General features: G+C 55.0%; 1 protein-coding gene across 1 annotated transcript in view; it reads left to right on the top strand.

Annotated features, from left to right (window-relative positions):
* The first annotated feature begins 812 nt into the window (after positions 1 to 812).
* Positions 813 to 26,692, top strand: part of SNTG2 (syntrophin gamma 2) — a 128,721-nt gene continuing 102,841 nt past the window's right edge. Inside the window, 6 exon segments of the mRNA XM_049652613.1 lie at positions 813 to 1,724; positions 1,726 to 1,903; positions 9,719 to 9,775; positions 9,864 to 9,921; positions 22,609 to 22,652; positions 22,757 to 22,798. Of these exon segments, the coding sequence (XP_049508570.1) occupies positions 1,654 to 1,724; positions 1,726 to 1,903; positions 9,719 to 9,775; positions 9,864 to 9,921; positions 22,609 to 22,652; positions 22,757 to 22,798 (450 nt within the window). The 5' untranslated portion in view covers positions 813 to 1,653.

Below are 26,692 nucleotides of genomic sequence, written 5' to 3'. Positions count from 1 at the left end.
AGGGAGAGCGGGTCAGTGGGCGCTTTCCCTGTCCGGTGGGACTGGTGATGGTCGGGGTTGTCCTGCTCACCCGCAAAGGCTTGGCGACCCTGGTGCCTGCTTCTCAGCCACCTGCTGAGGCCAGCAGAGGAAGAGAACCACGGCTGGGTTCCCGGGTTCCCGGGTTCCGGAGCGTGGGTGTGGGGGCCAGCCCTGTGCAGACACCTCCGTGCAGCGCTCGGCTCCGGCGGCCACGTGTGACGGAGCCACGTCGGCTCCGGCCCCGGCAGCCGGCAGACGGGTGCGTGTAGGCCGAGCGCGTCCAGACGCCCGACGGGTTTGCAGACGCCCTTACGGCTCCTATTTGTGTACTTTCTAAGTCAAGCAGAGTTTTGAACGGGCTGTCTGTGGCGCAGCTGTTTGTGTGGACGGCAGCCTTGCGCGAGTGCGTCGGCGTGGTCGTGGGTGAGCGCGGCCGTGCCGGGAGTGCGGGTGGGCGGTACTGTCGCGCAGTCTAACCCGGCAGGACGCGGCTTCCTCCGCGCCGGCGTCACCTGGGGTGGGGGGAAGCGCAGGTTCTGTTTGGGTGGGAGGGTCTGTGGGCCAAGGGTCTGCGTTTCCAGGGAGCGTTCCGGACGCCGTTCCCCCTTGCTCTGAGCCCTTCCTCCCCGGACTCTCCCGTTAATAGAGGCATCTGGCAAGCTTCTAAAACCCTGAGGCTCAGACCGCACCCCACACAGATTCAGGCGTGGTCTCAGGGGAGACCGGTGCGGGCGCTGTGCTCTGTGGGCGCCCGGTCCTTCCCGAGCAGCCACGTTTAGTGGCCTGGAGCTGCCCCGGCACCACGGCGTCATCCTTCACACCTCGCTGGGCCTCCCTCTCGCGGGCCCATCCACGTGGCCCTGGCCTGAGGGTGCAGCGCCTGCCACCTCGCCAGTCATCCTCCTGCCTCCCCCGCCCTCCTTCCTGGCGCGCAGGGTGACCGCCCGGGGCCGCGCGGGTAGCGCCCTGCACGCGGCCCCTGCCGCTCGACAGGACGGAAATGCCAGCCTGCTCGCACCTGAGGCCCGACCGCCGGGGCCGGGCTGGGGGCACCCGGTCGACCGCGATTTTCACGCACCAGGAGGCCCCCTCATTTATCCAGAGACGTCTTTCCGACTCCCCCCTTCTCCTCTGCGGACGAGGCCTGGCACGCCATCTTCTTTACTTAGATTCCCTCCTGACCGCTGCTTCCGTTTTCTGACTGCTTTGTCTGGTGTCAGAAGGAAGCCCCCCCTCGTCCCCGGGCTCCCGCGGAAGCAGAGGCCGCCCTGGAGGAGCCTGGCGCACGGGCCCTGCCTGGTACTTCCGAGGAAGTCGGTGTCCGTTTAATGATTATTTTCGACATTTCCTACTCCAACAAATCTTCATCCAAGTATTATCTGAATCTTTCTAAAGTCATGGTTTTCATTTCAACAGCTTTGGTTAAAGTAGAAAAGCCTTTCTAAAGGCAGAAAAAATTGCTTTAAGTAAAATACTGATAATACTTCAATATTTTGAAGAAAATCCTGGCCAGTTTTCTTTTAAAAACATATTTACTCAAATCCTGTAAAAACTGTTCGGCAACGGTTATTCAAAACTTAGACTTCCCGTGTGTTAGGCCAGTCGCCGGAGCCCTGGTCAGATGGGAGGCAGATGTGCTGCCCTGTGTGGTCAGTGCAGGCGGGTCCCATGGGCTGGTGGGCGAGGGGCCGTGGTCCTGTTGTGGCGCTCACGCCCTTGGCCCGTTTCCGCTTTGCCCCCTCAGACCAGAACCGGCCTCGCCCTGCTGCACCACGAAGGGTCTGGAAGCCCCTGCGACGTCCGCCTGAAGCTGACGAGAGAGGTCCTCACGATTCAGAAACAAGACGTGGTCTGTGTCCGCGGGAGCAGCCACGGCGCACATGTAAGTGCCCTGCGCCGCCGCCGGGCGTCGCGTGGACGCGCTGGGAAGGCCTAACTGGGTGAGGCCGCTTTCCTGTTTCCTTCGGGCTGTTTGCTGAGGAAGAGCCCCTCCCCCATTGACTGTCCCCAGACATCAGGTTCCAGGTGGACCCCTTTACTGTCTCCCTGACTCCCGCCATTCCTTTGCTGATGGGTTTCCCTTAAGGACCTTTATGTGAAAATGGCCCCACGCACCACGGGATGGAACGTGACACAACCTCATTGGAAATGGAAGGACATAGTGTGAGAGGTCGTCTGCTGGCGGAAACCTCAGCCGGGAGGTCTCTGTCTAGAACCATGTGCAGCGGCCATTTTCTGGTGCCTGGCGTCAGCTCTGTCCCTGGCGTCTGGGGACATAAACAGGCGCTCCTGCCGCTTTTGGCTTCAGTCTCTTACAAATGAACTTTTCTTAAGGCGAGAAACTTACTGATTAGAGGCGATAAAATGTCGAATAAAGATGAGGAAGAATAATTTTGGCTGGTTTTGTTTCAGTTTAACTCAAACAGGGCTACCCTATGTGGTATATTTAATATGCAGTATACTGTACATGATGTATTTTAATATGCGCTATACTGTGCGTGATACATTTAATACACAGCATACTGTATATGGTATATTTAATACACAGTATGCTGTAAATGATATTTTAATATATAGCATACTGTATGCAATATGTTTAACATACAGTATACTGTCCATGATATATTTAATATATAGTATGCTTCACACGATATATTGAATATACAGTATACTGTATTTAGTGTGCTATATTAAAACTGTAGCCAATTTCCTGTTTTCCTTCTGCTGGACTCATAATTGGAAATATATAAATCTATGCATATACAATCTATGTCTCACTGCTCTGTCCTTTGAATGCTCCCACCCAGGAGCTACAAAAACAGAGAGAGGCTCAAGGAATCATGTAGCTGAAAATAAGTTTTTTCTGTGCATTTGTTAATACCCCAGGTCATTCCTTTTCCCCAGTCCAGGGAGGGCCGTTGGGAGAGTGCGGGCTCTTACGTTCACAATTGCCTGGGTCCTCATGACCTTTGATTGGAAATGAAGTAAACTGGCCATTTCTCTCAAATCGGCGTTTCCCGGTAGATGCAGATGCTGCCAATGTGATGTCTTCCCTGGGAGAGCCCGACGTGCCCCCGCACGGAAGCGATGCCGGGCTCCTGTGTGAGTCATACACACACGTGGCCCTGAGAACGGAAGTGCTCGTGGCTTCCACTGGAAGTGTCCCTCTGTGCCCCACCTTTCTCAGGTCACTGCCCCTGTTCCGGATGCTCCCTGCCATCCAGGACAGGTGAGGCGACTGTGATGGGGGTGGAGGACAGTTCCTTCCGCTGTTCCTCCCTTGAATCGAGGGTCGGGTTGGACGTTGGGGTCCACCTTCCTGCAGCCCAGGCACTAAACCCTCATTCAACCTACTGTCCCCTTCTGTCCTCTACCTGTTCTGAGTACTTGGTGGCATGGGACTGGGGAGCAGAGGGTTAGCAAAGAGTTTGGAACTGCTTAAAAAATTATCCTTCTTCAGAGTGACTTTATAATCTGTAGAGAATCCCTGACAACTTATAATAAAAAACATTCAGTGTTTCTGTGCTCACTTGTCCAGGAAAAATAAATTACATTCTTTATTCATAATGTCAGATTCTTGGCCTAAGGTTAAGTCCTTGATGAAAGTGATCAGTTCCTTCCTAGGATAAATGAGTGTGTGTTCAGACCTGTCAGTTTATGTTTATAATTTCCAGTGATTCACTGAGGGCTGTGAACGGCCACAGGACTGACCTTAACTCGCCCGCTCTGGAGAGTGGGTGGGGGGCACACGGGGCTTGGGTCTGTGACCACTGTGTCTGCCGGCTGCACTTCCAGTGTTCTCTGTGGGTTCCCTGCTTCTCCTCCTACAAAATCGTGGATGTTCTGGTGAAGAAGCACGTGTCCCTGTGCTGGATGGTTTGGGGGGCGGTTCCGGGGGAAACAGTCAGCAACCTGAGATCAGACTCCTGTATCCCAGCCACAGAGCAGATTGGGTGCAGCCCCATTAGTTTGCTGGAGGGCTGAAGCATTGCATTCTTCAGTTGGTTATAAAAATAACAGCTGTCTTGCCTGAGAATACATCGTGTGTCTGGAGACCGAGAAGACTATTTTTAACAAAGGTCACAGCTGATTTTGGAATGGGATCCAGAACACCTCTGGGGAGTTCTCACCGCGCCTGTGGAACTGGACGTTTCCAAGGAGGCCGCACCTGGCCGAGGACGATTATTCCCTTGAAGCTTATTCCGAAGGGCAGGAGTGGAAGGTCTAGTCAGTCCACGGTGCGTCAACAGAAGAAACAAGTCGGGGTTTTACACGTCGCCGAACCCCGAGCCTCTGTGGCCAGGATGTGACACTTACGTGTCAGATTCGGTGCGACACCTATTTACTGGGCACACAGTATAGATACTAAATTCCAGCAGAAACTAGCTTATCAGTAGGACCACAAGACTTAAAACTACCATTAAACATCATTGCTGTCGTGCGTGACTCCGCCCCCGGGGGCCGGGACCGTCCTGGACACGTCACGTACCTGACGTCACGTACCTGCCGTGGGTGACTCCGCCCCGGGGGCCGGGACCGCCCTGAGCGCCTGACGTCAGGGTCGTTCTGCAGCCGCACGTGCAGCAGGCCCATGGAGTTCTCCTCCTCGACGTCCGTTTTCTTCTCAGGAAATGGTGCTGGTGACCGTTGTCGCCTTTCGCGCTCAGACCTTGGGGCGAAGTGCGCGTGCCGCGTGCTTGGTGATCCAGCCGCGTGGTGGCGGGAACCGGCTCCCCCGACCCCGCAGGCGGACTCTGCGGGAGGCTCCCCGCCTCCGACCGCACTTTCTGGATTGCGCGCGTCCGAGACACGGGAACGGGTGGACGTGACCCTGCCGAAGCAATCGCTGCAATGTCAGTTCACGATGGGTGTTATTTTTATCACAAAAGATGGAGGACAGGACTGCACTGACCTCTTCCATAAAACCAGAGGATTTTTTAAATCTGCTGGTTCAACACTGGAGTTTAAAAACAGAAAATTCTTGTTTCATTCATATTTCTTCCCGTTGAGATCAACGTGGCGTTTTGCAAATTTCAAATCCTGGGATTTTCCCATTATCTCCTAAGGAGAGGGAGTGCTTATAGCGTGAGAGACCTAGCTTTTTCTCGTGTTTCAGGGTTTTGTGTGCATCGTTTTATTTTACAGTCATCCCTGTACACGTGACACGTTGCATTTCTCTAATTGTAAGTTTATGCTTGTGGCTTAAATTAATGTGGTTGGGAAGGTCTGCATGAAGAGAACATTTTAATAAATTTATATCGTATTCGCTACCTTGAGTCCCGGCGAATTTGCGGCTGGCACGTACTTCAGTGGATTCTGTGTCCTCGTGTTACTATTTGGGACACTAAGATTCAGAGCGACCGAGCTAAGCTCCTGGAGTTAGTCACGGGGTCGGGGCAGTGTGTCAGCTGCTCCTCTGTGAGGGTGTGACCCGGGGACGCTCTCGCACACGGATCCCGGGTTCTGGGTGGGGGGGCTGCCAAGCTGGCGTGAGCGGAGGCTCCCGGCCCCTGGGGCTGGCGTCGGCCCACCTGCCACGACCTGGCTGCATCTACATGAGACCTCAGGAAGCAGTCCCGGGGCCCAGAGGTCAAAGGACAGCTGACTTTCTCCCCTGCTTGGAGCAGGAGTGCTGGAAAGTCACGTCCTTCATGAGTGAACTTGAAACCACCATAAAGTCACGTCCTTCATGAGTGAACTTTAAACCACTGTAAGCAACAGACGGCAGAAATAAAACAGACGTTGACCTTCGGGGACCTTAGGCTCGGCAACAACCAGGTTTGTAGCACGCCTCTGGCACAGGAGGCTACGGAGGTGGCACAAGGACAAGACACGAAAAGTGACCCAGCAGACCTGAGTAGAGGGGCTGTCTTGAGATAAAGATGAAAACACACCCGGCATTGGAATATCTGTGCACCAGCTAAACAATGTATTAGATGCAAAACTCAGGCTGTGAGACCGAAAGACGTCACAGGAGTGGGGGGAGCTGGGCGTGAGGAGGTGGGCAGTGAACTTGTTAAAGTCATTTTCAAAAAGTAAGTTTATTTCTCATGTAACAAGTGCCGTGAGGAATAGCAACAAACGGATTTTTAGTTTGGAATAAAGAATTAAACTTGTATTAAGCTCCCCAAGACGGATGAATTTGTTATCATGACACCTGCCAAAGTCCTGGCTATGTCTGATAAATTCTATACTCAATGCCCACAATTCTATCATTGCTCGTTTGTGATAAAATAAATGCATTATTACTGCTTTTATCCACCTACATTTATATCCTTTCTGTGGTTCCCTTTCGCTTTCAATTCTCTGGGTCCATAAATCTGCAGTAGGTAAATGTCAAAACATAGTTTGGAATTAATGATAAAGCAGAATATTTTCTTAAGGTCCTTATCTCTCATGTTTGTGAAAAGCGCAGCTGGCTTCGGTTGGAAAAGAGTTTATTGAAGAGTTACCTTAGATTTCCAAACTTGGTCCTCCCAAGTCTCTTCACATCTGAATGAATTCATAATTCATTGCTCTGGGAAGTGAGTGCACCCCAACCCTGAAGAGAAGGGGAGAACGTGGCTCGATGGATGAGGTACTGGCCCCACGGTTGTGCACTGAGCGAGCTTGCCAGAGAGGACCGCTTTGGTTGAATTAGAAGGTGCCTTTTGAGAGCACTAGTTTCCGTCTACACATCTGCTGAGAGAAGGGCTTTCGAAACTTGTGTCTGTGGCCTGGCTGTGAGTTCGTGAAGCATCAGGACACAGGAGGGGCCTCAGCTGGGTTGCTGTGTGGACGTTTTCAGCTAAAAGCTGTACAAGTTGTGTTTCCTATTCGTTTTAACCATCCACTAACTTTTACAAATCTTGTTTTGAAAAACAAAATTGTTAAATACGACAATGCTACAATCGTGTTAGAACCTAGGTAGTTATATGATCTTCAATTGTGAGAACACAGGTTGGCTGAACCTTCTCCCGGCTTTGAATGCGAGATTCTTACAAGCTCCAGCGAAGGAGTTTAGAAGAGCAGAAAGAAGAGGTTTTTCATGACGAGACTTGACATCCTGATGTTTCTGTGACACTTGCTGGTTTCCCATAATTCTCTCCGCTGGCTGTCTTCGTGGGCCCAGCCTGCCCACGCAGAACCACGCAGATGGTCAGGTGCCCTCTTTTAGTTTGGAAAACCGTGCCCTCCACAGGCTTTCCTCTGAGCACATGCAGAGAGGGCTCTGGGGTCCCCCTCTTCCTGCTCCTGTGGGGACAGCAGTCCCATGGTCTGGGGCCCAGCCTGTGACCCCTCCAACCTCACTCTACCTCCAAATGTAGTCACACAGGGACCAGACTTCCACGTAGGGACTTGAGGGGAACAGTTCAGTCCACAGCAACTTTCTGTGTGGGACACACAGTATCATCCTTGCTTTCCAGACGCAGAAACTCAATTTCTCAGAGGGTTAAGTGACCAGGGTGCATTTGCTCCAAAAGGAAATTTTAGCAGATTGCATAGAGCACTTGAATAAATAGTGTTCTGGATTAATAATAGATAACAGTCACTTCAAGTTCTCCTGAACAAATGGTAAAGAGGCTCATTGCATAAATTTTTTCTGCTTTCACCTGTTGGGACTATTAGTCCAGATTTTTGGTGTGCATTAACCTGTTTTGTCTCAGGTGATCATTTTCTGAAGTTTCATTTGAAGTTTCCTCCTGAGATCGGTATGTGAATAAAATGACTGATTTACAGTGTCATTTGGCAAAGTCTGTTGCAACAGAAACACACTTGGCACTTTTGCAAACATATTTTCTCTAAAATATATCCGCTTGCTCTCCGTGAGGTTCAAATGCTCGCATTAATGGCGAAAGTTGGAAAACACGATTGAACGTTTGACAAATTCCGTGCGGTGGAGATTGCTGGCTGGTGTGGAATCACATGACCCTATTTTCTGGGCTTTGGTTAGAATATTCCCCGCAGAGGCACATTGGGTGTCGCCACACACGCGGCAGGGACTCAGGCTGAATGATGAGGCAGCCGGTAACTGTCCCCTCCGCCTTTCCCGCTGAGTCGCTAGCTGACTCCAGACTTTGCGGACAGAAGACCCCCACGCACCGTGGGATTTACGTCCCGAGTGTGTCTGCCCTTGGCAGGGATGAGACGTGCTTCCAGCGTTCAGCTAAGTACTTGGAAAGGCCCGGAAGGAGCCCCCGCGAGTCTGTCAACGGGCGTGAGCTGGGCCTGCTCTTCACCGTCACCCCCTCGCGGGCAGTGCGGGACATGGAGACAGTGCGATCCATTACCCTGAAGCCAGCGTCCCCGACCCGTGGCTCTCTCTCTGCGTGTGATGATACAAACGGCCACCAGCTGAAGATGCTGCAGCCACAGGACACTCAGAACACAGTGTTGCCGTTAATATCCACACGGGTAGCGGATTCCCACGCGTGCGCTAAAGGAGGTACGTTGGCTCTGGTTTCTTATGATGAATTCACTCCTGAGAATGGAGTCACTCTTGGATTTTACACGTTGTGCAAGAGACACGTTGTAAACACTGGCTTCCCCCTCGGCCCTGCAGTCCCTGTGGCCCATTGCTGGCGGCTGGCATGCTCGGCTTGGGCAGGAGCCCACATGGCCCCCCCGATGGCCTGTTCCTGCTCACGGTGCTCCACGAGCACACTCCTGATGGCCTGTCCCCGCTCACGGCGCTCCGCGAGCACACTCCTGATGGCCTGTCCCTGCTCACGGCTCTCCACGGCCCCCTGATGGCCTGTCCCTGCTCACGGCGCTCTGCGAGCACACTCCTGATGGCCTGTCCCCGCTCACGGCGCTCCACGAGCACACTCCTGATGGCCTGTCCCTGCTCACGGCTCTCCACGGCCTCCTGATGGCTTGTCCCTGCTCACGGCGCTCCGCGAGCACACTCCTGATGGCCTGTCCCTGCTCACGGCGCTCTGCAAGCACCGTTTGGTCTGAAAGCATCTATGCTTCTGCTTCCAGAGCAGAGAACATGGGTCATTGCCGTTGTTCCCACAGGATCTTTCTGAGCCACAGATGCGCCTGGCCCTCCCCTTCCTCCCACCCCAGGCCCCGGTCTTCCGCCCTCAGATCTGGTGCAGTTGGTTAACGATTGGTCAGTTTAGACCAAGCAGAACAGGAGCTGTGGATTGAACGTGTATGCGGTTTGGAGGCCTTGCTGGTTCCAGGCACCGCTGCACTTCCAGCTCGTTGCCACCCCTGGCGCCTTCACGCGTGGTTGGGCCCCGTGGGCCAAGGACCGGGAGATGGTGATCATTCAGGGGTCAGCTCTGACTACCTGAGAACGGGCCTGGGCCTGAAGGCGGTTGTGCCAGGTGGAGAGGCAGCAGGGGAGGGAGCCAGGCTGGGGACTGGTGGGAAGAACGGATTCGAAGGCGGGTTGAGATCGGGAGAGCACGGCCATTTCCTGGGGCCTGTGATCCTTGAGAAAGATCCGGAAGATCGGCCAGCTTGCAGGAATTCACCTTGGGTTTAAATAACGGCTGTAATAGGGCCTGGATCTTGTGTGTCTGTTTTTAATCCAGGTCTCTGCTCCTCAAGGTAACACTACAGACAGGAAGTGAACGTGTGTCACTCTGCAGGTGTATTTTAAAGAGTTACTTAACTTTAAATGAACGTATGTCTGCATTTTGCATTCACTCTCTGATCATGCATTTTAACCTAAACTTGCTTTGTTTTCTAAAATTTTTTAAAGCACAGAACCGTTACGCTGCGCAGACAGCCCGTTGGCGGCTTGGGCCTGAGCGTAAAGGTAGGAACGCATTCCTCCCACGCGACCTTCTTTCTGAGCGCGTGTCTGTGCTGATCGTGACGGAACCTTCTCTCTGCCTGTCTTCCAGGGAGGCGCCGAGCACAGGGTCCCTGTCGTCATATCAAAGATATTCAGAGGCCATGCAGGTAACGCGGCCAGGACATGTATGCCCACGGCAGTTTGTGAGATAATGTGTTATTGGAAATGATAAAAATAAGCACCTGTTTGTGTGCTGGGTCGTTTGGCGGCCGTTTTGTTTTGTTGTTGCCCCTACGTTACCCCTGACACGGCTCTGCCTTTTTCATGTCCTCTGAGGCCGCAAGCCCTTAAGAGAGATACTGCTTCCCCTGTGGCCATCAGGGCAGCCTCTGGAGACACGTTCAGGGCCAGACCACAGGGTCTTCTCAGCAGTGTGATGCCCGAGGACACATGGTCCTGGCGTCGGCAGTCATGATGCTCATGGAGGTCTGTGACAAAAATCGCGTCCCGCCCTCTGGGAGCGGCTTGGTGGGGAGGCCGGGATGGCCATCGGGGACGCGGTTGGACGGTGTCAGGCTTGGGTGGGGGGGGGGGGGATGGTCGCCCTGCAGCTGCCGCTGACTCAGGTCACCGGGAGCGGGAGGGGGAGTGGATGTGCGGTTTGCGGCCGCACCATCCAGTGCTGAGTGGTGGGAGATGGTTGTAGTACAGTCACGTAGTTAGATGGCAGGGACCAGTCCGGTGTCCCAGCAGGCCCTCCGTGCGGCCGCCTCCACTCTGCCTGTGGGTGCTGGTCCCCCTGAGGCTCAGGGGCTGTTTGTCCCCCTGCTGGAGGAGGAGGGGAGGCAGCAACCCGTGTGGGGGAAGGGGTCCGAGGCGGTGAAAACAGAGCAGGGGTGAGTCACCCACGCAGACTGTGCTCTTGAACAGTGGAAACGTGTCCCCTCCTTCTCCCCGACCGCAGCCCCAGCCCCGTGTCAGAGCACATGGCAGCCCTGTGGTTGCGGGAGAGGCGGCCTCGGCCTGGGACCCCACCACCGCGTGCTCCACAGGTGTGTGTGCGCAGGGGCTGTGGCGTGGACCTGTGGCTGGAGTCCGTGTCTACACGGAATGTGAATTCCCCACAACAACCTTGACTCATTCGTGCAGAGAAGAGAGATTTTAACCACACATTTGCATCTGCAAAAAGACCATTTCCGCCCGAAGGACATTGAGTCATCGGCTCGACAACACACGTTTCTCCCCTTGTTGAGCGAGGTTACAACAGGTGGGTAGTGTTTCATCAGGACCGAGGCTGAGACTCAGGGCCTCCGAGGAGACCAGCTTGTGAATTGCGGCCAGTGCGTGGCTCTCCTTGCATACGCCTTCCTAACACGAGAGGATTTTGGTTCTGTAGGAAGTGTGGTTTTGATGAAATCTGTAGGTAGCAGGAGAGCTGCACTGGTCTGTGCATCACGTGGGTCACTCTTGTTGACGTTTTCAAAGATTTCAAAACCGTCGTCCCTCCAGACTGGAGCGTTCCTGTTTTACTTCCGGTGATACCGTGGAGCCTAGATGCTTCCAGAACCTAGTGCGTCTGTGCAAGGGACTGTCCCTACCTGGACTGGGCCATCTGTCTGGTTCCTTCTGTGCCATGTGGCACATGGGGTGGGCTGATTGGTGACGGAAGGAGGACAGCTCGGTGTGTTTCTGTGATGTTGCAAACGTCTTTTCTACTAGTGTAGGTTTTCATTTGTGGATATGAGTGTGTCAGAGGAGACGAAGTAGGATTAACCAGCAGATAAAAATCAGAAAAAGCTTTTATGCTTAAATTAGAGGGAAAACCTCCATTCTCTGTGGAGGGACAAACAGGTGAAGGCCATGTGCAGAGAGCGCCACCGTGAATCGAGGCTGTAGTTTTGAGAAAGGTGGCCGGTCACCCCAGTCCTCCTGTCTCTGAGCCGGGGCCCCCGAGGCAGCTGGGCCAGTAGATTCCCCCACTTCCTACTGGTCCTGCAGCCAGAATGTGTGGGTGCCTCCTGAGCAGAGTCCCTGCAGGGGTCAAAGAAGCTTCCTGTCTTCTCAGGCTGCCTCCATCCTGGCATCGGTGGCCGGTGAGCTGAGAGCCAGGGCCCTGTCCCCATCCACTGGGTCACCTGTCCCTGCACTCCATCAGTGCGGTCCTGCCTCAGTCGGCCTCAGTAGCTCAGGCCTCTTCTCAGACACAAAGACGGTTGCCCCCACCCTACTATTGTCGGCCTGTGTTCCAGACCTGTTGCTTCCCTTTTCACCGAGTGCATATCCCACACCCTGAGCTCTTTGTAAAGTCTGCATAAATGTTCAACCGACTGTGAGCTTTTAGAGACCCAGGCTCGGCGTAACGCCACTCACCTCAGAGTATGGCACAGGATGATTGTTTTACGGGCAGGGACGCCCTTGGCTGCTGGAAATCTGTGCCCAGCTGTCGTGTGCCTCTGGTGTCGGGTGAAAGTGTGGGGCCCCGTGTGCTGGAGCCCCGGGTCCAGGCGACCTGGAGACGCACATGGCAGCCAGCACACCCGTGAACTGGTTCCCAGTCCAGCAGTCAAGTCAGGATTGGCTCCTGGAGACGGGAGACTCCAGGTGAGTGGTGGGAAGGGGGACACTGACTGGCCCTGGTGAGACGGCCGCACCCCCACATGGCCTGGGTACCTCCCTGATGTGGCAGGTGTCACTTGCCCACAAGGAAGGCCTAGATGTTGAGGGATCGTCTGCAGCCTCGGTCCCACTGGGAACGTGATGTGCACCTGGCTTCACGTTCAGGAGCGAGGCGGCTATAAACTGTAAGGTCAAAGGGGAATGTCAGCTCAGGCTGTCGTTCATCTGTGCATTTGTGCAGCCACGTTCAACAAATCATGTCTTTGGAAGAGTCTCTGTTCTGGGCATTCAGCGGTGATGAGCCCGCCATCACATCAAAATCGTCAGGCAACAAGATACGTAAGGTATGTTCAGGCCGTGAACATAGGTTCCGCTGTGTAGGAAACTAGGCCGTGTGATGACGGACGTGAGGGAGGGTTTTGTGCGACGTGGTCTGGGAAAGTCCTCCTGCGGGTGATGTTCAGCAGATATTGGCGAGAAACGGAAGAGTGTAGCCCGGGTCGCCTCGGCGGGAGTGTGGTGCACGTGGAGAGGAGGAGACGTGGTGGTTGTCAGGCCGGAAGAGGCGGAGACACGGTGGTCGTCACGCTGCAAGAGGTGGAGACACAGGCGTCGTTTTGCTGGAAGAGGCGGAGACACGCCGGAAGAGGCTGGTGGCCGGGTGTTCGGGGCCTGAAGTCCAAGGAAGGAGCTTGGGTTGTATATACCAGCGAGAAGGTGGTTTGCGGACTTTCCAAACGCAGCATTATAACGTCTGTTCACGTTAAAGAGCCACCACCCGGCTGCTGCGGGAAGTGAGCAAGAGGGACCGCGCTCTTGGACGTCTTGGTGAACGTGGGGGCAGCCGCCAGCCTCTCAGGTGCTTTGAAGGGGAGCCCAGGCGCGATTTTACAGAGACACCCCGGGGACTCCTGCTGGAGTCTCTGTATCTTTAGCTTCAGCAGCATCTGACGGCATTTGGTAACATGACACAGCGGACACGGGGATCAGCAGATGCTGGAAATGCGGGTGGGGGTGGGGATCCACGCCCCGTGGCAGGTGCATGCTTAAGGGTGCTCGGAACGGGTCGGGGAATTAGAACAAAAGAAGCATTTGAATTAGGGTGATTTTCTAAGAACTTAACCTCCATGGGGAGGAGCGGCTGCCTGAGCACCTGGGGTGTGAAAGGAGGGGGCCTGAGAGGGGTCCGGAGGCCGAGGGGCCGGGTTACCCTCTGGCTCCTTTAATTCTTCAGGAAGAGCTTTCCCACCTCCTGCGAGCGCATGAAGTCCCTCTGGGGCGCAGGACGCACCCAGAGGCTCTCCCCGCACACCCCGGTGCCCAGGCCTCCTGGGAGGGACCCCGGCAGACCGCGGTGCCCCACGGCCTCCAGCCAGGCTGAGGCTCTGAGCTCAGAGGCCCGGTGAGTCCGTGATGTCTGCTCACATCATGAGGAAAAGGTACAAGTGTTTATTTTGCTTGGGGATATTTATTAATACTATATATCTAGTAAGTAAAGTCTTAAAAATATCTTTCCTTGGACGTTTAACATTCCTTCAATTCCTGAAGCCCTTCAAGTTATTATTAGAAATTTCTGTTTGGTAACTTCAAACCTCGTGAACAGGGGCAGCTCACTTGGCTTGTAAGATCACAGGCTCTCGCTCACTCTCGGGGACCTGCTGCTACACTGAGCTCCCCCTCGCTTCAGGGGGCAGTGAAGACACACCTACTTCCTGCCCTCCTGGAGTGTGCCTCATGCTGGGGAAGCCAGGTCACCCACAGGGACACAGATAAATAATGGCAGGAGCGGATCGTACTGCAAAGAAAAATGTGAATTTTACTTAATGCTTTCCGTGTCTGGGCATTCAGCACCCTATCAGAGAGGGACTCTCGTGACCACCCTCGTGGTGCAGTGAGAACGCTGAGGCACAAGTACACTAAAGAGATTGTCCAGAGACACACGGCTGGCAAACGGAAAAGCCAGGGTGTGGCCCACGTGGTGAGTCTCTGAGGTCGTCGTGAGAAATTGCCCTGAAAATCCGTGGATTCACATCCAGGTAGGGGTGTCTTTGGCTGTGAAATAGCCTAAATGTCCAGTGGCCTAAAGGGATAGGGTCTGCTTTTCTGACTCAACAAGAAGCCAGCGGTCCAGGCCCCGGCACCTCCCTGTCCTTCCACGGAGTCGTCCCTACCAACGTGGGCTTCGCCTCGTTACCTGTTCCACGTTTACAGAATGGCTGCCTTTCAAGGCAGTAACCCTCTTTCCAGGTGGGGCAGAAGAGAGTTGGCGAAGGCCACCTCCGGGAAGGGCCGTCTTTTCCCGCAAGAAGAATGCTTTCCGGCATCGTCCCCACCCACTAACTGGGACTGCACCCACGTCACCCTCGGAAAGGCCGAGGGAATGAGCTCGCGGCATGTCTTTCGGTCAGCTCTCTTCAGCCCGAGTTCAGGGGAGCGCAGGGCCTCCTCTCACCGGGAGGAAACGCCGGGCTCTCCGAAGCACTGTGAGCACGTGCACCTGTCGTGGGGGAGGGGACTCGGGGCTGCGCAAGTATGGGGGGGGGGCGCTTGCATTTTGTCAACAACGGTGCCTTCGGCAGCTTCCTTTCCTTGGACACAAAGGGCCTCGTATGTACATTAGCTCTGCTCTTTCAAACCTTGATGAATCCTTTTGGGCCACACCATTGGGCTCTTTTCCTTGGACCCTTTCCAGCTATATCCCACTTTCTCGTGCTGCTTTTCTTGTGTTCTTCTGCTGATGAAGCTCGTAGCTGGCTTCCAGCCTGTGTGCTTGCGTCTGCGCCAAGAGTGGAATCCGTAGCTGCCGAGGAGCCCTTTCCCGCTGGCGGATGAGGTCTGGGGGGCAGGGATGTTCGAGGAAGTGGAGACAAGGAGAGCAGGTACAGCAGCTGTCGGGCCTCTTAACGGTGAGCTAGAAAACACTTCCTTCTAGAGGCTCCGGATTCGCACGGAAATGTTCCCTAATTTACTGTATTATGTTTCACACACAAATTTCCTAAAATACGTGGTTTTAACTACAACTGTGACTTATGACTCCGTTTGTTAATAATTAACAAGCCATAAGTGGTTACCAACTGGAAAAAAAAATCTTAGAAATAATGTAGTAGGGTTTTCCTTCCTTAAGTGACAAAACTCCAGCATTTTATAGCAGTTAAACTTCTGGTTAGTGATGACTAGCGAGTACGTGTTCCTTAAGCCTCTTGTGATTTCAGTGTCTGAAACTGATGCTGCATTTACCTTGGGAAGAAACGTCTCAAACAGAAAGCGCCCATACACTTGTGGCCTTTTATTTACTTATTATTTAATGATCACACAAAGGAATACAGGGGTCAATGGAAATAATGAAGAACCCTAGACCCAGGACACTAGGGTCCAGTGCCGCCCTTCTGCAGATCCGCGTATGCCCCTCCCCTCTGTCCGGTCCTCCTGCCCTCTCCTTACAACTTTCTGCATTTCCTAAGTGCATCCTGGGTGCTGGTTCCTTTCCAGACCCCGAGACGTGGAGGTGTGGAGCACAGGACCTCGGCCTGGAGGAAAACTAGATCGGTACTTGAGTACATACATGGAAGTTGCACTGTTTGTGTGCGTACACGCGTGTGCATATGTGAGCCTGTTCTGTGTAGAGTTACGGATACGTGCGCGTGCACGTGCGCGTGCCCAGAACGCGGACGTAACCAACAAGAGATCAAGCTTCCTAAGCTGAAGGTAACTACCTCGGAAGGTGTGGTGTAGAGCGGATTCGCGGTTGCCTGTTAACACTCAGGGTCAGCTGTGCTCGGCCCCGTCTGAAGGACGTGAGCAAACTGCACGACTCTGGGGCTCCGTGGGTGGTGGGCGTAGGATGCCCTTCGAGGAGAGCTGGCCCCGGAGACTCGGAGGTAACCTGAGGAGGTCATTCGTCCTGGTTGGGCTTTGCTCTCCTTGCTGTGAAGTGATCAGCGCGGCGTTCTGGCCGGGCACCGGAAGTCGGGCCTGCGCAGCGGGTGCGCTAAGATTTCACAGGAGAGGCGGGGCAGCTGGACCAGCCGGGTCCCCGGGTTACCCCAGAGGCCGCCAGGGGCACCACAGACCCTCTGTCGGTGGGTGCGGTGAGGGGCGTTCACTCTTTTCTTGAGGAGAGCAGCACATCCCGTGGGAGCCGCAGGCTGACCAGCGGCCTCTGCGGCGTGCGGTGCTGACGGGGCCCGACCCTGGTTTCTCGAGTCCGGGGCCGCAGAGAGGGCATCGCAGTCTCGTGCAGCTCAAGCTGCCCTGTTGATGCCGCCAGTGAGGAGCGAGGTATTTAGCAGGCGAGGGTGTCTTCCTAGTTTGGGCCCACAGCTGGTAGGTAATAGACGCCCCGCAGAAATTGCTCAGAACCGGGAGGGGGGGGGCGTGTTTGGTTTTCCTCTCGCAGCATAGAGGTGTGTCACGTGGAGTTGTGTTGTGTGCTCGGAGCTGAGCCAGCCTGTTGTGCGGGGACGCAGCTCTGCCTGAGATCAGTCTCGGGTGCGCTCCCGCGTGTCTACTCCCTGGCGGTGTTGAGTGCACCTCCCCAGGCCCACCCGTCCACACCTGCCCACACCTGCCCACACCTGCCCAGGATGCGGAAGTGCGGGCCCCTCAGGGTGGCTGAGTGCTGTCATCACCCAGAATTCCACTTAAAAACCTGAACCAGTGGGGCGCCTGGGTGGCTCAGTCGGTTGAGCGTCCGGCTTCGGCTCAGGTCGTGATCTCGCGGTGTGTGAGTTCGAGCCCCGCGTCGGGCTCTGTGCTGACGGTTCAGAGCCTGGAGCCTGCTTTGGCTTCTGTGTCTCCCTCTGTGTCTGCCCCTCCCCTGCTCATGCTCTGTCTCTCAAAAAAAAAAAAAAAATTAAAAAGAAAAACCTGAACCAGCCGTAGGTGGCAGGAGGTGGAGGGAGATGTCACAGAGCCAGCAAGGAGTTCTGCGTGGGTGGGGTGTTCACGCTGAGCATGCAGGTGTGGTGAGTGTGGCGGCATCCTTTGAACTTGATGCTTAATTCTCTGTGGCGCTTCTGTGTCCTTGCCCACGAGTATCCAGCGACCCTGTCCGGTCACAAAACCGTAAACGCCGGGCAGAGATTCAGCCCTTTGCGTGTGGCTGGCCTTGGTCACCCACTGACCCCGCGCTTCGTGCCTCAGCCTCGTTCCCACGCAGCTCTGCCTCGCCGGGCTTCCCCCACCCTTCTTGGGGTGCAGACCCCACCCCCTCGCCTGCCCGCGTCGCAGACGCGCCAGCGCCACCGTGGTTGTGCGTGTGTGGAGTCGCACACAGACCTTGAGAACATTTACGCTTTTGGAAAAGCGAAAGCAGCGTGGCTCCTCCGGTCGCCTCTCGGGGACGGAAGCTGCTCTTCGATTACCCGCTTCGCACTGTGCCGGATTAAGGGGGAGAAGAGCGTCCCGCAGAGAACGACGTTCACAGGGAGCCTCTCGATGTGGCAGAAATGAAGCGCGGAGCTTCGTGCCGCGTGCAGAGAGCGAGCACAGGGAGGCGCTGGACGGCTGGCGGCCGTCACCCCGCTGTCACCCCGACGGGCTCCTCCCGCTGCTGCGGCGCAGCCCCGCCCCCGCCCCCGCCGCTCGCCAACGCCCCGCGGGAGGGAGGAGGCGCTCGCCGGGCCTGTCCACTGAGGCCGCGCCCGGGGGCGGGGGCGGCCCCGTCGCAAACCTGCGCTGTCCCACATCTAGTTCTTCCGCCGCCGCCGGACGCGCTCGGAGACCCGGTCGGTTCCCGGCCGCGGAGCAAGTCCGGGTATCACGGCATCGTTCGGGTGGGCGTGTGGGCAGGCCCGGCCGGTGGCTGGTTGGAGGCCCGTGTGCAGGAGACACGTGGGCCCTCTCGAAACTACCCAGAAAATTTCAACAAGAGGGAGGGAAAGAGAGGAGCTTGTGTGTTAGCAAGGGCGAAACGGATGAGAGCCAGGGTCTTGCACGCGAAACTTCCGTTGTTAAAAGCGAGTAAGTGTCCTGGGCGAAATGTGGGTTCTCGTAAGGCCCCGCTGAGTGTGAGACTGGGAGCAGACACGCTGTGCTCTTCGTGCAGATGTTCGCACGTGACACAGGACAGCATTTCTGCAGCCACGTGTGGGGATTTCTCTGAGGGGAAGCAGAGGTGAGGCGGGCCCGCTGCCTGCTCAGCTCTCCAGCCTGCAGGGGCCGAGCTTCTGAAGCTGCGGCCTTGGGGTCCTTAGACCTCAGGGTGTCCGAGCTGCGTGGGTGCAGCTGTGGGTCCCCTGGGCCCCTGATTTCCAGCCTTCTCTAGAATTTTCACTTGCATCTGGCGTCTCACTGCCATGAGTATGTCATCACCGTATAGATTTGCGATTGATTTATTTTCACATCCGGGATATTTCATCAGTTTAGCTGATTGCATGTTAAAGCTTCCCCCTCCCCCTTCCCTGCTTCCAGTCGGCACTAACTCCTGAATCTGTAGCCGATCCTGAGCCCTTCGAGACCCCTGCCGTCTTGCACGCCCAGTGAATGTGCGACAGGTGCCCGGGGAGCCGAGCACCAGCCGCCTCAGGAAGCAGAGGGAAGAGTCTGAGCTCCATTCTCGTAGACGTGACTGATTCAGGGTGCCGCAGCCTTGCAGTGACACCGCTCAGACCCAGGGCCCGTGTGCTGGGCTCCCGTCTCACTGCCCCTGAACCAGCAGAGGTGCCCGCGGGGCCCCCACCTTCCTGTCGGTTCCGTGGGGGAGCCCGCCTTCAGCGTGTAGAACGAGGTCCAGACACGCAGGCCCGCGTGCCCACGGCGATAGCAGGTCAGCCCCTGACCCCTTCTGGGGGTCCGTGGATCTCGGTAGACCCCGCTCTGAGATGGGTTAGGCTGCACCCGACCGGAGTCGTGCGCACACAGCCTGAGACGCCCCTCCCGCTTGGGGCGGCTGAGTGCAGAGTGGGAGCAGAGTTTCTCGCCACACTCGCCTCCCCCTGGTTCTTTCACCAAACCCCAGTCTACTTCCCATGTCCAGAGAGCCGGCCCTTTGGGGGAGGAGGCCCCGGGGCCAATCCTGGACCGAGTTAGGGGTGGAGAGAGTCGGATGAAGAGCGTTTCCGTGCCTCTTCTTGTTTACTGGAAACAAACCGATGAATGGCATGATTTTAAAGCTGTCGAAATAAACAGAACTTGAAACAGATAATAGAAGTAGACTCATCCTCTGGGTGAGAAATGCTGAAGCTCTGTGGGATCCTGTCACACCCTGCGGGGGCTTTGTCACACCCTGCGGGGGCCTTGTCATACCCTGCGGGACCGTGTCGCACCCTGCGGGACCTTGTCGCACCCTGCGGGGGCCTTGTCGCACCCTGTGGGACCCTGTTGCACCCTAAGGGGCCCTGTCGCACCCCGTGGGACCCTGCCACACCCTGAAGGCCCTGTCGCACCCTGTGGGACCCTGTCGCACCCTGGGGGACCGTGTCATACCTTGTGGGACTGTGTCACATGCACCTTGTGGGACCCTGTTGCACCCTATGCTTCCTACAGAATTGCCAGGAATGGGGGGTGTTCTGGACAGGGGTTTATTTTCAGAAAATCAGATCCATATTACTGAAGGTGATCAGTCTTTCCCTGTGATTCTACAGTCACTTGGGGGTTCTGCAGAGCCCGTGTGTGTGTGCGTGTGTGTGTGTGTGAGTGAGTTGGGGAGCGGGGTATTTCTGAGACATCAGCGTGGGTTATACAGCAATCCAAGGTATCAAGGTTACTTTTAACAACTGCTGACACTCACTTTTTTGTTACTGGTTGTTCAATTTTAACACATAACTCTTATTATTGTCCTTTTTCTCTCTCATAAAAGTGAAGACAAGAATAGTTAAGTTTTAATAGCAGGTAATCGAGCAGAAGTCAGTATCAAAGGCCATAGTTTCTCTCCACAAAGGAGCAGTGACTTGGTGGCGATGTGGGCTTGGGAACAGATGGTCAGTGCCTGAGCAGGGATGGGGACACAGACCGTGTTGAGGGAGCAGGAGTTAGACAGCATCTTCGGGGAGGCCTGACCACAGACTGAGCCGCCACCAGAGGCCCTTCCTTGGTCCGTGTGGACAGAGAGAGCTGGGAGGCGGTAGAAGGCTTCATGTGAGAGTACAGTGACAGGTGCACGGGGAGGAAGTCGTTCTGATCATGAGAGACAGCCTGGCCCCAGTAGAGTCAAGGGGATGGCTCAGTTGTACGGCTGGTCCCACAGCTGGAGAGAGAGGTCCCACAGCTGCAGAGGGGCCGGTCCCAGGAATGGAAAGGGGGTGGTGGGAGCAAGGAGGTGGAGGGTTCAGGCATCTGTTCTGAGGGCCGAGAACCAGGAGTTCAGACGGGCCAGGTGGGGCTGGGAGTCAGTGGGTTTTAGGCACAGACACAGCAAAGACAGAGATCATACATGCACATGAAATGATTATATCTCCATATGTAAATATATGTTAACATCTATTGAAAAGATTTGTATAACTTCGCAAATAAAGACCTCACTGTTCAGACTTTTAAGACTTCACATCTGAATGTCTGGAACCAAAAAAAGAAAAATTCAGATAAGGTTGAATTCCTTACTACCTGAGTTCACCTTTCCTATAGATGCCATTTTTCCAGAGCGACTCGGGATGAAAGTATCATTCACTGAAATTCAGTGGAGGCAAGTATGTGCGAATGACAAAGGGAGGTGTCGAGAGGTTTAACCCTGCTCTGAAGGATGCAGCATCCTGAAATTCTGTCCCGCCTGTAACATGGTGTTCAGGGCCTCACACAACGTGGCCGCTGGCCCCTGCAGCCCCCTCCTCAGTCCGGCTTGCCTCACCCCGTTCCACCCTACCGAGCCTGGAGGGTCCCCTCGCTCGCGTGCTCTCCCTTTTACCATTCGGCTGCAAGGGAAACTCTGGTGTCTGTGTTCTAGGTTTTCTGAGGCCCCCACTGCACCCACAAAGTTAAGTGTCCTGCACCTGGGGTTTTTCAAACGCCATGCACACCTCTCGTGCTGGGTCAGGACTGTGTTTAGGTGGGGACTCTACCGTGCACATATTACAAAGAATCTGTATAGCCAGTAGTCAGTAATCCTTCTGTCGCCCTGTGTGGGTTTTCACCTGGTAGACTGTGAGCCCCTGAAGCCAGCATTGTCCTGTTCTCTGCCCCCAGCTCAGAGCTGGAGGGGGTGCAGGAAGGACGAAGGAGAGCAGGAGAGAGACCGGGAGACAGAGACAGGGACATTGGTCACACCAATGGGTCACGCGGCTTTTCTGGGCAAAGCTGCCGTGGAAGTGAGAACCCTGTTAGCTAGCTGAGATCAGTACCATTACGTTTAGTGATGTGGGCTGTATTTCATTTTCAACAAAGTTTAATGTCATTACAATGACCAGAAGTAATATTAACTCACCTTAAATACATACAGGGAGCGTGAAGAGAATTGCAGTGTTTAAAGAAGAGCGTACTCTCTGGCTTCCAATATTTAACCAAAGACTTAAAAATTAAAACCAGTCCGCATGAAGGCAGGAAACCGCAGCACCTTCTATCTGGGGCAGGTGCGTCAGTCTTCCTGGAAGCCGTCTCTGCGTCTGAGGACCGGAGTGGTAACGCGGACGGCACCGAGAGCCTCCGGTCTCCGCACGGTCTCTTTAATTAAAACCGTCTGTGTAAATTTGTCCCCAAGAAAGAGCGGAAATGCTAAAGGGTTTCTGGGTTTCCTGCTTCACGGCCTGTGCCGACTTGATGAAAACCGGGAAGCCGACTTTCCAAGAACGTGATGAACTTCTTTCCGTATTAAAGGGCTCTTGTGTGTCTGGGGAGGAACTCCCTTAACGTGCTCAGCTTGATGGGCGGGACCTGCCTACCCCCTTGTGCTGGCACTTCCCACACCTGCACGGGCCCTCGTACGCGCACCCACACACACCTGCTGCACACCTGCACAGGCACGCACGCTCACACACATATTGCACACCACAGGCCCGCGCACACCCGCGCACACTCACACTGCACACCCCTGCGTGTCGCACACACAACACACATGTATGTGCCCCCTGCACACATTCCCACGTGTGTTCACCCCCCACGTGTGCGCACACATCTCACACACATGCTCACAGCCCACACGTGTGCACACATGTACCTGTGTTCACCCACATGTGTGCGCACACACGCACACACATGGGCACACACATAAGCCATTCCAGTTGCTGTGGACATTGAGCTTAAACGGGGCCCTAAAAAGAGCGATGACCTCAATTTTTCTTAACACTGTTGCCACTTTTGCAACCCTGCAGCCGACCAGACAGGGATGTTGTTCGTCGGAGACGCCGTCCTGCAGGTCAGTATTTTAAACTTGAGCCTCCGCCCTGTTGTTTATTTTAAAGTGACAGTAATCAGTGATCATCCTCACAATTTTCAGCTCTCAATTTGTTGTCTACTCAGGTGAACGGCATTAACGTAGAACACGCGACCCATGAGGAAGTGGTGAGTGTGCCTCGTTTCTTATTTGTGTTCTTCTATCGTAACGATTTTTCTCTCTAAGTTGTATTTCACTGAGTGCGTTCCTAGACACAGAGCTCCAGAATTGGAAGGAAAGCTTAGAAAACTTAGTGAGGGTGCTCCCAGAGGACCTGCGTGAAAAGCCCAGCGTGGCAGCGAGGCGCGTCCCGTATGCTGTGTGACGGGTCCTCACGGGCTGAGCAGGGTGGAAGGAACTGCTCCTATTCCAACTGGGGGACTGAGTTCTGGGAGTGTGGACCCAGCCCCCGGGGCAGTGAGGACCGCTGGCTTGCTGGAGCACGCTGGTGTGGAACGTGGGCAGACCGGGCAGGATGTCCCGTGACACACGCACCTGGTGACCGTCTGGGACAAGGGCTTGTCGACACGCACGTGCCCCAGCCTTCCTTCTGTGGGAGAGGACTTTGTCCAGGTCAGGTCAGGTGCAGGATGCCAGCAGGGGTGAAATGAACATCCACGTGAAGTTGGGCACGGAGAAGCCCTACGTGCTCACGTGTGGCTGCGGCCAGGACGGCACCAAGGTGGGGAGGCGTTTAAGCTGGCTCTTGAAACTGAGAAGGTGGGGGACGGGTGGGTGGTGCGGTCAAGTGCAGAGCAGGGGCGGTCACGGGGGGCGAGGCGGGAAGGAACGCCTCCCCCAGAGGTGTCGGTGCCCCCCACAGGGACTTTACTCTGCACGTTACAGGGAACCAAGCATAATGTATTACTGTCCCTGGGAAGGGTCGGCGTGCGTCCATCCGTCAGTGTTTATCTTTCCAAGAAGCCACCTCCTGGCTCACGTAGGGCAAAGTCCGCTGATGCGGTCCCCCTGAACTTCCACGACACTGGCACAGAGTCCCCAGTAATCTCAGCCCGTGAAGAGTTGTTCGCCATCCCCCCTCCTCGCTCGGGGCCCTGGACCTGTGCCAGGTGTGGGGAAGGCGCTCACACTGGGGATAAACGTGTTTCTTGGTCTCAAGCGACGTTCTCTGCAAAGGTTTTGTTAGGGTGAAGAAGCCCATGACTCGGGGGGGGGGGCTTGTGCACCACAGTGACCCCTCCTCGGTCCAGCATTCATCCAAGAAACCAATTCTTGAGTAAACGAGGTGCATACCTTGTAAACAGAGATATTCTAATATTTGACACAAATATACTTTTAAAATCACACTATCAAATTATACGTCTGCCTCCTTTTTTATTTTAGAGAGAGTGTGTCAGGGAGAGGGACCGAGGGAGAGGGCAGGAAAATCCCAAGCAGGCTCCACACCATCAGCACAGAGCCCAATGTGGGGCTTGAACCCACCAACCCTGAGATCATGACCTGAGCCAAAATCAGGAGTCAGACGCTCAACTGCCTGAGCACCCCCAGGACCCCCACGTCTACATTCTTAGGTGACAGAAAACACGTGATTGCAACACTGCTAATGAGACAGATGCCATTGTTCAGGTTCATAAAGTTCATAAAAATATTAAATTTGTGAAGACCTCAGAAATCATAGTCTCACACGCTTGCCTTTAAGAGTGAATTCTAGCTTCAGTTAATTCTAAAAGGACAAATGTCGGTTTTGCTCAACACAAAGGATCCACAAAATGAATCGTAATCACCCGCATTCTGCCCAAGCTTTGGAAGAGTTCTGATACGTGATGGGGACAGAAGTCTGTTTATTTCCACGTAATGCGTCTGTGGGAATAAACATGCAACTTTCCCTCTTTTTAATACACTGTGTATTTTTTTCCACGTTGACGTCTGTCATCAGAACTGCCATGGCAGGGAGTAAGTGTCCTTGGGCACGTGTGTGCGTTGGGCGCGTTCTGAGACCCGTCACCCGAGAAAACGGAAAGTCAGAGCCTGACACCCGCCTTCGGAGCTAGGAGGTGCCTGGAGAGGAGGTGACTGCTCACGCAGCGGGTCCCCGGCCACGCGGGTCAGCGAGGAGCGGGGGCCGTGGTGGGTGTGCAGGCAGAGCTCACGGCAGTCGAGGGCTGGAGCAGGGTCTGTGCTGTCCGGACCGCGTGACGGGTTTCATTTTTCCGCAACAGGGTCAGAAACCGTAGAAGACCTCTCCGATTTGTGATCGGGTGTTACTTGTGGTCTCACGTAGCAGACTGAGTTCTCAGGTGCTGCGAACACACGGATGAAAATTGCCGTAATCAGTAAAAATTCACTAACTTCCAGAGCCTCCTATTTAAGTTGAAATTAGTCCTTTTTGTACATATTTCAGTCATCGGTAGGACTTTTGTTCTCACGGAGGCCTCGGGACAGTTTCTAAGTTCAGGTGGGTTTGAACGTAACCCACAGAAATAAAGTCAACTACATGTTGAGGACAAAACAAAGAAAACGGGGTGGCGGGTCCCTTGCCCCGGCTGTGCCACCACAGTCTGCCCCAGGGGTGAGCCAGGACAGAAGGATTTCCCTGAGAGCGGACGCTCGCTTCCCCCAGGTCACCCACAACAGATATGCGTGGGACGTCTTTTACGCCTGATACTATGGCATCGGATCATGCGGAACGAGGCCTCCACCCTCAGGGTTGAGTGTGGTCTGACGGGGGAGCAAAAGCTGCACCCCTGCTGGCGGCGAGCCACCCGATCCTGCGTCTGCTCTCAGCTCCTGGGAGAGACACTGAGCCCTTGAGATGCCTGTCACCCCGTCCCAGGGGCGTCGCCCTCTGCCTTCTTGCGGAACCCCCCACATATTCTTTTCAGGGGTCGGGGGTTACAGTGCCCTCTGTCCTGCTCCCATGAGGACCTGCCCAGAAGCTCTGTTGCCGTGAACTGACAGAAGATTCCAGCAGCCTTCCCATCTTGTGGGAAGGAGCGTTAGAGCTGGATGGAGAGACAGGCTAAAATGCATGGATGGACGACAGACAGACAGACGGATGGATGGGTGCATGGATGGACGGACGCGATTAGATTAGATAGATAGATGATAGATTATAGATAGATAACAGATGATAGATAGATAGATAGATAGATAGATGATAGATGGTAGATGATTGGTGGAAGATTCCATGATAGAAGTAGCTAGGTAGGTGATGGAGATGGAGATGGGTGATGGGTAGGTTGACAGACAGGTAGAGATAACTTGATGACAATACTCTCTCACTCCTGAGTTGGAAAGTTGCGGGGGAGGTGGTTCTCAACCCCACGGCACACTGGACTCAGCCAGCACCACACAGAGATTTCACTAGATGCCTTAGGGTCAGCATGATTCCTCCCGAACGTCCAGACCTCTTAATCAGTAGAGTTCAAAATCAAGGAGTGGGAAATAAAACTTGTGACGGCATCGTGGTTGTGGTTTATGAGCGAGGTGTCACGTGGCCGTGGAAGGAGCCGTGGTAGTCGAGAGTCCTGTTCACGGGCTCACCTCTTCCACCAAGACCCGGTCCAGCCCGGTCCCCAGGGGTAGTGGGGCGGGTGACAGGCAAGCCTTGGTGGACAGTTACTGTGTGTTGTGGCTCGTTGGCCCGAGGTCGATCACTGAGACCCTGCCAGAGCCCGGGGACCAGCCTCCTCTCCCAAGGAGCCTTTTCAAGACGAGAGCATATGTATTAGCAGATACGGTTTTCCTGACGTGGCTTTAGTCCCACACCCGAGGGTGTGCGTGTGATTGTCCTGTTCGCCTCCCCCAGGAGCCGCCTACAGGGCCTGTCTGCACGGATCCCCCGGCCCCTTCGGATCTTGGGCCGTGCTGCCTGGGTTGCTGAGCCCTTACGTGGCGGCCGTGTGACTACGGTGCTGAGCCTTGTCACGATCGGCCGTCTGGAAAGCGCAGATGGGGCTGATGTCCCATCAGGATCCACAGAGACCTTCGGGGGTTTGGTAGGCTTCCTCGCCGTAGGGGTGCAACCTGCAGCAGTTTGTCCTTCGGCCGGAGTGTCTGAC

This window comes from Panthera uncia (assembly GCF_023721935.1).
Source record: "Panthera uncia isolate 11264 chromosome A3 unlocalized genomic scaffold, Puncia_PCG_1.0 HiC_scaffold_12, whole genome shotgun sequence".
Classification (NCBI taxonomy): domain Eukaryota; kingdom Metazoa; phylum Chordata; class Mammalia; order Carnivora; family Felidae; genus Panthera; species Panthera uncia.
This window is presented reverse-complemented; position numbering and strand designations above follow the sequence as displayed.